The sequence below is a fragment of the Lottia gigantea genome, assembly GCF_000327385.1.
Source record: "Lottia gigantea unplaced genomic scaffold LOTGIsca_5, whole genome shotgun sequence".
Taxonomy (NCBI): Eukaryota; Metazoa; Mollusca; class Gastropoda; family Lottiidae; genus Lottia; species Lottia gigantea.
This window is the reverse complement of record NW_008709715.1, coordinates 4,920,795-4,934,006: the sequence shown is the minus strand read 5'-3', so window position 1 is coordinate 4,934,006 and position 13,212 is coordinate 4,920,795. Positions and strand designations below refer to the sequence as shown.

At 31.4% G+C, this 13,212-nt stretch overlaps 1 protein-coding gene across 1 annotated transcript; it reads right to left on the bottom strand.

Moving 5' to 3' along the window:
- Positions 1 to 5,314: 5,314 nt before the first annotated feature.
- On the bottom strand, positions 5,315 to 6,214 carry LOTGIDRAFT_95198 (hypothetical protein; the record flags this gene model as incomplete). Its single annotated transcript, XM_009062097.1, has 1 exon — positions 5,315 to 6,214. A coding segment is annotated over one exon (900 nt), but the record flags the coding sequence as incomplete, so codon positions are not given.
- Positions 6,215 to 13,212: the final 6,998 nt, after the last annotated feature.

The window sequence follows — 13,212 nt, the reverse complement described above, 5'->3', positions numbered from 1 at the left end:
ACATTTTAAAGAGAAAATGAAAAATGGCCATATCCAGCCGAGTGTAGTAAAGTCGAGAAAATGAAATATGGGCTATGAAGGAGGTAAAGTATCTTTTGTTTCAGATTAATGGACCAACAGAGTTTTAAGATAGTTGAAAGAACTTGATGTGTGAAACAAATAATTTGTATGAGGTATAGGTTTACTATTTATTTTGTACCAGGAAACAGACTGTACATCTTAATCTTCTATCTTCTCACCGACCAATCACTAGGATGTAGTTGGGTCTGTATCCATAAAGGCTTCTCCATCATAAATTTGCATATATTTTGTAACACTTACCGACACTATTGGTTTACTCTTTTAGCATATATTAATGTTGGCAGTTGGTCACCTTTTTTTTTAAAAACAATTTTAGCTTTGAATTTTGCATTATATTGAGTCACCAATATTTCCTTTTTTTTTCATTTTATATTTTAAGTTCTCCTTTAATTTGAGTCATCTCTTGATTTGCATTTTTGTTAGTCACATCATAGTTTGTATTGATTTTGTTTTATTTTAAAAGTCTTATTTCTATTTGCATTACACTTATTAATAGATAATAATAAATATTAAATTATCGTGCATTTATTTTTCGTGGCATGTAAAACTTGCACAATCTGCCCTTAAAACTTTGTAGTAGAAGAGAGTAACGAATTGGTAGAGTCAAACACACAATTGCCTCGTCACTGAAACAAATATGCTTAAAATTGTCACATTTACAATAAAGCTTGCCAAAAATACACCTGATGCCTCACTGCAATTGTCAACATAGTCTACACAATTTTTTATGATGCAACACAAAGTTTGTTAATACCCTTGTTTTGATGAACCAAAATTATAACATATTTCGACAGTTTCTATCACAAACAACAACACTTAACCATAGTGTGCAACAACATTGATTCTGTCAATTAAAAGTCATTATTGCAATAATTATAAATGCAAAAAGCGATTAAAACCGATAATGAATATCAAATAGATAGGTCTAGGTCTAATTATTTTATTTAATTGGAAAGCATTGAATTGAATTATAACTTCTAAATTAGTAAGTTTTAGATGTTGAATTTATATGAACAAATGATTGATTTAGATTTGAAAATGAAATGAAAACCTCAAAATATCTTTGACTATATTATAAAACACTGTACAACGTAAGGCGAATGTCGCCATTATTCAATGAAAGACCACAATGCTATGTTAAAATTATGTAACACCGAAGAACATATGATTACCACTTAATGTTATTTTCCACTAAACCAAAGACCAGATTATGTTCAAGTGGTAAAAGCATGAATATTTAAGTAATGTTTTAGAAAACTCAGGCTGATATATATTCAGTTCATCTGTGCACAGTGAAAATCGAATTCAGTTTATTATTCATTTTTCTTCGTGTGCCATTGATTAGGATTTTAATAGCTTAAGATTTTAATTATTCAGTACAGTTATCGAGGCATGCGATACCAATTGTTCAGCTTAAAGAAATATTGCAATATTCTATAACAAACCCATTACAGCTAGTCTGCTTATTCTAAAAGACATTTACTTCTACTTTCCAACTAACCTACTAATCTAAAGATAATTTTCAATACTTCATAGTAGCTTTTACAAAAAAACAGTGTCAAATAGAATATTTCTCGTATGTACGCAATTTTATCTAAAAAACAAATACATTTTCCTCCAATGTGAAGATATTTTTATTTATACAAAGTTAATACACAACATTATATCAGTAGGCAGTTAAGAATAATAAGATCATGTGCCAAATTGGCTGATATTTTACAATTTACTTTAAATTAAAAATAATGATTTATCTTTAAGCGGTTATTTTACTTGAAATTAATAAACTTCGTGTAGAAAACTGTATGCTAATGTTTCAGTTTTGCGCCTACATAAATTATACGTATCTGCTAATTGAAGACATGGAACAAAAATTCTAAAGATGATCTAAAAATTAACTTCAGGAATTCATGTCAAAGAACATCACAATGATTCAAAGGCTACAAATTGGCAGCAAAAGATGGATTTTTTACAATATTGTTTCATATGAGGGCTCAAATTTTATATTCGAACAAAACGAAATGTTTTGTAAAAATAAAGAGTTAGCTAGGTCAAATTATCAGTTTATTTCTTCAGGGTAAACAGTTTTTTACCTTCACTTGTCAATCGTCGAGAGGTTGGCGACAATCAAATAAAATGAACTGTTTCCGAAGGCTATTATTTTCTGATAAATTTGTCATTTTTTATTAGCATTGTCTTTCCAAGGAAAATCTAAAGTATGTATAACCTTAACAATAATAAATTTTTCAGTATTTTCTATTCATATTGAAAAAATAAGGTATTTTTGAGAAAATTATTCTAAAAAATTTATTTTGATTTGATCATATTATATCAAGCACAACCGTATTCAATATTAAAAAAAGAACAATTCCAGCATACCGTAACCTGATATCAATGTTGACATCAGGTAATGCTCTTGATGATGATATGCCAAGAATCGATCCCGAAATGAACACTAATACCAATATCTTGATAAATCAATGTATATTGAATCATATCTATATCATAATATAATATTATACAGATATAAAGGTGAAGGGTCTGTATATTAAAATATCAAATATTATATGTATTAGGTGTATATGTATGAGCAATTGGTGTAAATATAAAACCAGAAATGTCTACACGAGGAAAGAAGTTTGACAAACATGATGTGCATGTTTTGAGATTTTTATAGTTTAGATTTTGCCCTTATATATATTAGGATTACATTGCTGTGAACCAAAGTAATAAAATTTAATGTCTCAATGAATTATAAAGTTGTAATTGATGACAAGCATATTGTTGAATTACCCCTTACACAAAATGTAATTGGAATGCAACCAAATTTGACCAATGTGTGGATGAATAGTTTAAAGATATATGTTCATTGTAACAGTTCGCAGTGTGGAGTCCACAAGAATTTTTTTTTATAATATAATTTTTGAAGTTATTCCCATTGCCCTTTACCTGCCAAAATAAAAAATACAAAACTGGGTTTTTGTCAAAAATGTATAATATTTGTATAACTAGATTTGACAAAAAGCATTCGACCTAGTTTCCCACTCCTATATCATTGAATTTAAAGCTTGCCATTGTTTTGCAGGTGTGTGGCGAGAATTGTTAGGACTATGACAACGGCTGTAGACCAATATTCAACGTCTAGAAGGGGCAGTACGGATAGAACAAGAAACAATCAACATGAAATGGGGTGAAAAAATATAACTAATCTAAAATCAATTTTGAGAAATGTAATAAATTCGTATTATTCGATTTAGTCTGTATCTGTTAAAATAGGAAATTTTATTTGAAAATAAATCATTAATAAAATTGTGAAATATAATCTATGTGTTTTCTCAAATATCATGTTTATCACATTTGCCCTAATAAATATTACAATGAATATGATATAATATTATATTTGCTTCAACAGGTGTATTTTTATAGTATAAGCTATATTTGTAGTGTTATTTTCACCACGCATCAATTACTTTCTTGCGCCTATCTAATTACTAATTTATATAAAAAAAGGATATTTAGTCCTCATAATGATCTAAATATGTTGCACCTTTTTCAGTTGAGTGCTTCTTGTTCTATACTCGACCATAGTAATGTATTTTATAACATAAAATAGAACATAGATCATAATTATAAACAATTTATTATATAGAGTAACAGGTAAAAAGACATTTTAATTCATTTTATGTAAATAATATAAATAAAAGGAATGAAATTTCTGAGTTTTTTAAAAATCAGTTTTTTTACACATACCATAAATAAGGACGTATAACATAGAGATATATCTGTATATAAAATTATTGTATTATGCCAAAATATGGAATATTATTTTTTGAAATTTGAGTATTGGAACATATTTTTGTTAACGTAATGATAATTATGCTGAATGTTTGTAAATTTGGAATGTAAGACAATAATAAAATAAGATTTAAAAATGTAAATAATATACATTAAATTTAAATTATGCGAGTTGTACATTAATTACAATGTTATTGAGCGATGAGATATCGCCTATTATTGAAAATAATCTTGACAAGAAATTAAACAATTAGAATAAATCACGTTCATAGGATGGAAAAATTTCAGCTGAATTTAGAATTGCCAAATATAAAGTGAATTATTTTTGAAACGCTAAAGAATGAAAAACTGTAATATTTTAAAAGACGATTTAAAAAAGTACAGTGTTAAATTACCATATAATCTGATATTTTCTACGGTATAGTGGATATTATCACACTCAAGATTGTCAAGTAGCGGTATAATATTATTATTATGTTATTATAAGATATTTTCAATAATAAAATGATGGGCAAGATTGAAAGCACGAATACATACCAGTAACTCCACACGAACAAAACAGTCACATAACTCTCTTCAATTACACAAATAATATTATCACACGAGACCTTATACCATCTTAAAATAATATTAGTTCTCACTAAATCAAATATTTCCAAAAAGCACTGAATGGTATTCAAAAAATGAAATTGTTTCCTTTTCAGACACAGTCACAATTCGCAATTTTACTACCAAAGAACACAAAACGTTTTCATAATAAATTATAATAATTTTTAACAAAACAAAAACAAAACAAAATTATTCAATTTTGTAACAAACTTACATTATTTTGCTCTTTTTCAGTTCATTTTCCTTGGTGGTAAATTGTGAATTTCATTTAGTTTATAATTTCAGATTTATTTAAGAAATTAAAAAATTTCTAATAAATCTAAAATGGTTGATTATATAGCACAATCCCTGAATCAGGGTTCAACACATCCTGTGGGTGTTATTTTGGTTTGGAATATTATGAACTGACAATGCACCATGTTAACAATGTCCAGGTCAGCGTCAATTATTCACTTTTTAATACTTGAATAAATCAATCTGTTTATATTATAGATTTCGGTCCCCACCACAAATAACGGGCACCTGTTGAACATCAATGGTGGTGTGGTGACAGATTTAGATGATGAGTCTGTGGGGGTGGGGAATGCTGTGAGGGGTGATGGTGGTGATGATGAAGATAAGAATTAGTAAAATAACCCTGAGGAATTGACGCTGAATTTGCCAAACTAGAAAGTGCGTTAGAATTTGTCAAACTTTGTGACAAACTGTTTGATAAACTACAATTAATGTTTATAGGTGATCCGTTCGAATTGTCGCCGGGACTACTTGCAGAATGCAGTAGCGGACTTTTACTGTTTTCACATCCATCTTCCGACATCATCACCATTTCTCCGTTTGGACCTACGGTCATCGGTGGTGTCATACGTTTTTCTTTTTGCCTTCTATTACAAAACCAAACGCGAACCACTTCTTTTTCTAACTGTAAAGAGTCAGCCAGATGAGTTATTTCCGGGGCTGCTGGTTTAGGTTGTTGTAAAAAATGACTTTCTAAAGCCCCTTTTACTGTCACCTCAATACTTGTCCTCTTCTTTCTTTTCCGACCCTGTGCTGCTATTTTATCTATACTGGTAGGCGATCCGGTAGTACTATCTGCTTCTTCTAGCCACTTTTGTAACAGAGGTTTCAATTTACACATATTTTTAAAACTTAATTGAAGCGCTTCAAAACGACAAATGGTAGTTTGACTAAACACATTTCCATATAATGTTCCTAATGCTAAACCCACATCGGCTTGCGTAAAGCCTAATTTTATTCTCCGTTGTTTGAATTGTTTGGCAAAGGCTTCTAAATCGTCGGAGGTTGGTGTATCTTCGTCAGATTGTGGATGTGGTTCCAAATCAGATTCAGGCTGGTCCAAGGGATGCATTCCATGAGGTGACATCATTCCATTCATATTCATATAACCATATTGTTGAAGTTGGTGATTTCCATTTGACAGTGGAAGATGAGATGAGGTGACTGCATTATGCCATGAATGACCTGGATGAATTTGTTGAATTGGTCGATGATGTAATGTTCCTCCAGATCCATCCAATAGATTAGGATGCGGTTTCATTTCTTGAGAGTGCATCGCTTGACCCATACTTGCTCCCCATTGCTGTGCCTCGTGTGACAGTCCGACCCACGGATTATGATGACTTAAATGATGACCATTTTGATGTTGTTGTGGTATATATTTTAACTCCTGCATATCTCTCGGTGAATATTGTCCCTGACTTCCGTGTACCTGCATACCATGGTTCATCAATCCACCTTGATTCATCGCTAAAGATGACGGAACATTAGAAGAAAGATACAAACTGGCACTGGAAGCGGCCATGGTCTTTCGAAACCACAGCTGGTTTTTCACTATTGAATCACACTTGATATAAAAGTCCTATCTGATTCCTTCAATGTTATTCATGAATAGTGAAGTTGAGTACACAACTAGCAGTATTATCATCGACATAGTATGTCTTCTTAATTCTGATTGGTCGACATACATCCATTTCATTTTTGATTGACATGTCATTATGTGCCAGATTAAATTACGATGTTAATGTTATCTGGTCTGTGATTGGTCGAATGTAACCTAGGCCGATGTTGAGTGTAAAATGGTGGACAGAAGGTGAAGCGATTGAATTAATTTATTCCCAGGCAAACATACCCATGTTTACTCAAATACGACTTCAAATATACAGAGTTGTATAAAGCTACATAAGGCAAATTTTTCACAATATTCTTTATAATGGAGGCAGCTAGGTTGAGTGAGTAGAGGAGTCATCGGGGCGTGAGCTAGTCGTTAAGAAGGCGGTGACTTTCAACCATGATTAATTAGCACTGACAGTTTATCGATTTAAAATTTGTTGGTGTTTTTCGAAAACAAACCAAATACTTCTTGAAAACAGAATTTAAATCGTTCCTAGGAGTAACTTGTTCAACGCATTATGACATATCCTTTAGACACAGTTTATTTCTCAACGCCAGTATTTTTGCTGTTATGTCTATGTAAACCACCTAGATATAAAAGGCATCAGCGGGGGGAGAAAGTTGCCCTTTACATCAAGAAATTAAGTTAAGAAAAAATGAGCCTTTGGTATAGACGATATGCGCTGTGTTTGTTTAGTGTACGTGCGTTTTATGGTACGACATTCTTGATAATAAAAGCCCTATAGGCACATAGATAAAACGTGGAGCAAAAAAATGTATTTACTAAATAACAACTCAGCGTATTCTTACTATTTATAATATATATACTTTTAATCTGTTGAATATTTCATAGAAAATGTTTATATTTAGAAATATTTACATAGGTTTTATGAATGAATTTGATCTCCGTGTGGAATTGATTTGTTTATCGATATTACTCTATGTAAATAAACTATAATTTATTTTTATTTATTTATTCATTTATTCAATCGGTAATATATAGGCCGTATTATCCCACAGTATATGTAATAAAAGGACTTTTTATTCACATGACTCTCGGGTTTATAGGAGATCGAACAAATAATTAAGCGAAAACAGAATATACTCTTCCTACAATGTAGAACAACAACTATATGAGTCCCCGTCAGAAGGTTCATCCATGTCACCTGTTGATGACAATGTAGATTGTTGAAACGTAGTGTGTAATAAAACTAAGGAGTAGTACACCATAAAATTGTGTTGCGTTATTTAATGTCAACGTATAGAAGCCACTAAGGTCTTATCCATTAATTTCTGTAACTTTTGGCACAGCAAACATTTCAGTTTCATTGTTTATACGCTTTGAAATATGTTTTCAACCCTTATCATATTATATACTTCACCTTCATGTTTTGGAACAAACTACATTTCTGTGTAATGTTGTAGGATTAGGTAGAAGTAACTACACCCCTGCTCGTAGCAAACACCTACGATCTATTAATTCCAGATACACCTAAATCCTTTTTTTTTGCATTCATTTTTAAAATTTCTGCAGTATAAATACTGAAAGGGAAAAGTTCGCCATCAGTTTGACCAATCATATCTTAATCACAGAAACGGATTTTTTGGTTAGCTAAGCTAATCAGTAATACTGTTCACAGCTCACCGTCAAACTTGGAGTCCTAAAATTCACTTGTGTCCGCGTTTGAAAGTTACAAAGACAATTCGTCTTTTCTAGAGAATCTCCCATATTAGATAGGAAAGTGAAATTCCTAATTTGAGGTATTTTTTAAGGAATTGAGTGCTTTTCGTACATTTCTAGTAGCTTTGAAGATTATTTATATAATAAAAACCCAATTTAATCCCCGAAAAGGAGTCATTTAAAAATATATTATTGAAATCGCAGACTCTGGCTAATGATACCGCGAGATTAATGCCCAAAGCAAGACTTGCAAACTTATTTTCATGTAAGAAAGGCCGATAACTCAACAGAAATCCCACTCTTAAAATGTGGCTCTCTACTATTGAAACTTGGCAATTGTTTAACTTCTTATTTTTGTCAAATTAAAGTTTTTAATAACCTTAGCCAACAAGCTAGGATATCCCCTTTGCTTTTTTACTATTATGTTTCAGTCGGATTTTCAAACATGGTCATGGATCACTGTAGTATTGCTGTCAGCTTATGTATTATGTACTTCGAGTTCCCGTCCCGAATCAATACATATCCGTTAGACGTCATCAAGAAATATAAAGGTTTTTACTGGCAAATTATACTGTCACTAATATGCAATGCAGTGCATCGTGCTATGAATCAGACTTACCTTCGCAACATAAAGTACTATAGATATAATTATATTATTTATACTTACCCAGTGAATATTCAGTATAAGATACCATACTTACCTCAAATATACAATCCAAATGATATACTTATCATCCATAATAAAATCTGTTATACTTACTTTCAATGATACAATTCAAAAATGGGGTGCTCAAATAACCATTATACATTCCATAATGATATACTTACCTATATATCAAAATTTATACAAAATGATGTACTTATCTATCCGATATGCAACACAAATGATATACTTATCCATTTTAAAATTCACAATGATATACTGACCTATCAAATAAACAAGATTTCATAGTCACCTTGTATTACTATACTCCGGTTTCCCCTGTCAGTGATACAGGTGAGAGGGGCTGACATGGAAAAAACGTCTAGTCGTTCGGATGGGACAATAAACCGAGGCCCCGTGTGCTACAGGCTGTGCACGTTAAAAATCCTTCGACAGTTGGAGATAAAAAAGGAGCAGGCTAATGCCGCTGTTCTGGCAAAATTTCCCTCACTGCACCCTGCATGGCGTTGCCCGTCTTCATTAGCCCACATGGTGCAGAAAAGTAGGACGTAAAACTCCATTCATTTCATTTCATTTCATTTTTATTACTATACATAAAATGACACAATTACCTATCCATTATACAAATCACGATTATCTACTTAATTACAATATAAAAAAAGAATATACTTACTTATCCAGTGAATATAAAGTACAAGATATCATACTTACCTATCCATTATAAAATAAAATTATATACTTACTTATCCATTATACAATAAAATGATAAAGTGTATATTATTATTATACAATTCATAATGATGCATCTGCCTATCCAATATACAATACAACATAATATAATTGTGCAACATAACGCACCTACAGAAATTGTCACAATTAAATAGGCAAAAAAATAACTTGTATATAATTCATACTATAAGATAAGAGGTTCTCTAAAACTGCTGGACATGCAGGATGTATCTTTGCAATAGTTTGCAATCATCTATGCTTCTATGAAAATGTAATGCGATAGAGCCATGTTATATATCGAATATAATGCTATTGTAACTATTAATAAAATAAAAATTCTAAGTTTTCTGTACAAATTTATTTTTCAAAAATGCAAGTGCAAGCACAAACTTCTTGTGTGTCCTTGACCAATAGGTATGGGTTTAGGGTCTTCAAAAAGCGCAATAACCTCACCTAAAGTATTCTCAAAGTACGCAGCTGAAACATAATGGCTCAACGAATTGTATTGGAAATCCATGATTTTGACGTGTCTCTCAATTCTAAAAGATTATAGCTTTCATTCCATTAATCATTTTCACTAAATTTCTAAAAATAAAACAATGTATCACTAAATTTAGTTTCTGATTAAAAAAACGAATCCTGAAAATTACACAGAAGGTCTATAAAGCTGTCAGAAGATTAAATATGTTACCATACTGACAGTGGGGTAGCGTTATGTTATACCCTGATATTCCCCCAGTAAGACTCTTTGACACTTTCCTGTCATTTTTCTGCCATTATTCAGAATTTGATCAAATGTCTAGTCTCTGTTTTAAGGTATTGGTAACAGCTGATGATGTCAGGTTAGCACATAAAACTGTCGCAGGCACCATTTGGTTCCTTGTATGGAATCAAAAACAATATTACATTACAATTTTACATGTATTTGTGGACATCATTTGGTTTAGCTGATTAGTAATTTCAAATCTTAACCAAATAAGTTATGCAAAATATTTAATTGCTGGTAAAATTTAGTAAATCCTTTTACGGGCTATTTTTTCGTTCCCTTATTTGAATTTTTTGTTTGTTAATCTTTTTTATTATTTTAAAGGAAAGATCTACACTGGAGTCGAGCCAATCTTAAATATAATGTTGAATTGACAATACCTCTAATATATTTTATTATCAGTCATTTTTATAAAGCCTAACCAGGATCTAACAATTGATACACATGTAGATAATCTCATAAAGACACCTCACATAGACTGTTCAAAAGCTGCATATTTCTAGCCTATATTAATATGCTCTGTAATATTAACATGAATTATACTGCAGCAATATGAAAATGTAAAAAATTATAAAACTATTAATATCTCTTTAGTTCTCATTTGAATAATATTTGAAATTATTAATTACGGTAGAGAATTGCATTGATGTATGACTTTAACTGAAAATCATTTCATTTCAATTATAATTCAATTTAATATTTCATAATTTAATTTATTACAGACATTCAGAACTGATAACAGAATATTTGCGATGTAAAATTATAATTTTTTTTATGGAAATAAGGGAGAGCAGAAAGACGAGGAAAATTACAGCTATGAAAGATTCGAAAACACTTACACACTGAAGCCACACAGTAAACTTGGTGTCATTATGAAACCTTTAACCGACGTCAGATCGCCTTTTGCACTCATTACAGTACAAAAGATGTTAAATTTGAAGGCAGTTTTATGGTATCAACTTACAGTAACTACTAATTTCTGGTAATAATCGATTATAAGATTGACCTTGATTGTACCTCAGTTTGACCCTGACATGTTGTGAGCGGCGGAATGTTCCCGCCATATCATTATACAAAAACGTTAACCGATGTCGGAGACCTTTTATGCTTTTTTTTAATGTGAAATTACGAAGAGGGTAATAGTTAAAATAGATGATTCGAAAACAAAATGATTGTTTTTACTTCACTGTTCAGTAAAACAGAATTTATCCCGGTGGCAAGCCTGAAAACATTTAAGAATGGACAAGCTCTCGCCCTCTTCAATATTTAGCACGAGTTGGAATCGGTAAGCTATATTACTTAATTGGTCTACCTCGTAGAGAGTAGAAAAGCTCTTTTGAAACCTCTCGATTTTCACCAATGAAAAGCTATTATATTTTATTACAAACAATCTTGTCTGAATCCTATTCCTAAGGTCCAAACTATCAGCGCAATTTGAAATTCGCCAGACATTGATGAAGGTTTGGAACTAATGTGATGAACTGGACAATAATTAGGCTGACACGAACACAACCAATTCTTCAATACAAGACATCATGAAACGAACTAGCTCTTTCAGCTTAATTAAACTAGTAATCATCAAAGGGGAAATACGGTGGTAACTTTATTATCCTACAGTTGGATTTCATTCCACTATTTTTATTTGTGTAATATCCGACTAGTAATTATATTGTCAACACTGGTCTCTTTAATACACACAATAATCTCAGTGTACCATGAACAATGTCACTCATCTTTTGGCTCTTATTTCCAGTCTTCTAAATCATCCTCTTATCCTGCATGTTATACACTCATCTTCAACCATTCGCAGTATGGCATTGTGGACCAAATAAACTATGCAGTTATTAAGGCCATAGTGAGGGCTATCAACAATCTTGATACAAAAATCTATTGAATTGGAATACATACTTCCCAATATATGCCTCACCACTCTTCGTGTGGATAAATTTACAACAGTATACAGTGTACTCAGAACATTACGACAATCTAAAGAATCCGACATGTTGTACATCTTTACACCCTCAGTTATCTTTGCAACTCTGCATAAGACATTTTAATGTTCTCACCTTTAACTCTTCATTTGACATATCATTGTTGATATAGCGAGGAGAAACCGGTTATCATTCCATCCATTCCATTTTTCATAGTCCAGAAAACAGAAGCTGTTCAACTGCCGAATCATTCAATATAGAAACAACTCAAAAGTCGCCTTTCTATTTTTAAATATCACATTCTTAAAAAGACAAAAATGATGTGTTGCACAATAGTAGTTTATGATTGAAATGAATCTGAAAAGATCATTGTGAGTAACATTTGCTCGCTTTATTTCCGTTTTGTTGTATAGAATTTGAGAGTACCCTAGAATGTCTTGGTGTTTCATAAAAATTTTCAATCCATTCAGCCAATTGGAAGGATGGCTTGTCATGCAGAGTTCTTTGAGACGGACATCAGTGACATCACTGACCGAGGGTAGAAGAAATTATTTTTTTTTCTGTGAATATTGTTATGAATTATTCTGAGTAAGAAAATAATGTAATATTTAGCCAGCACTATCCTTGAAAAACTATTCCAAAATGTTTTTGATATTCTAAAAAGCAATGATTTTTTAACTTTCTTCGTCATCAACATTGGATATAAATGTTACACTTAGTCAAGAAATGAAATAAAACTTGAAATAGCCCAATTGAACAAAATTAGTCGTTTTATAGTTCGAATAAATCTGTTTAATAAATATTTCTTGCCTCTGGCTGAATTGTGGATTTTTATTGTGACTATGAAAGTAGGTGACTGTAAAATAAGCCGTAGGGTGAGTGCACCAATAATTGTTCTATATAAATAATGATCGAGTCTATCGGTATTGTGTACTTTTTACATTTTACTCGTTGTTTATTTGTTTATGTATCCCTGCATGACAGACAGTGTCTTAATTCAGTGTCCCGAGGACACATTTATTTAGGTATCGCATCAGATGAAGTAACATCA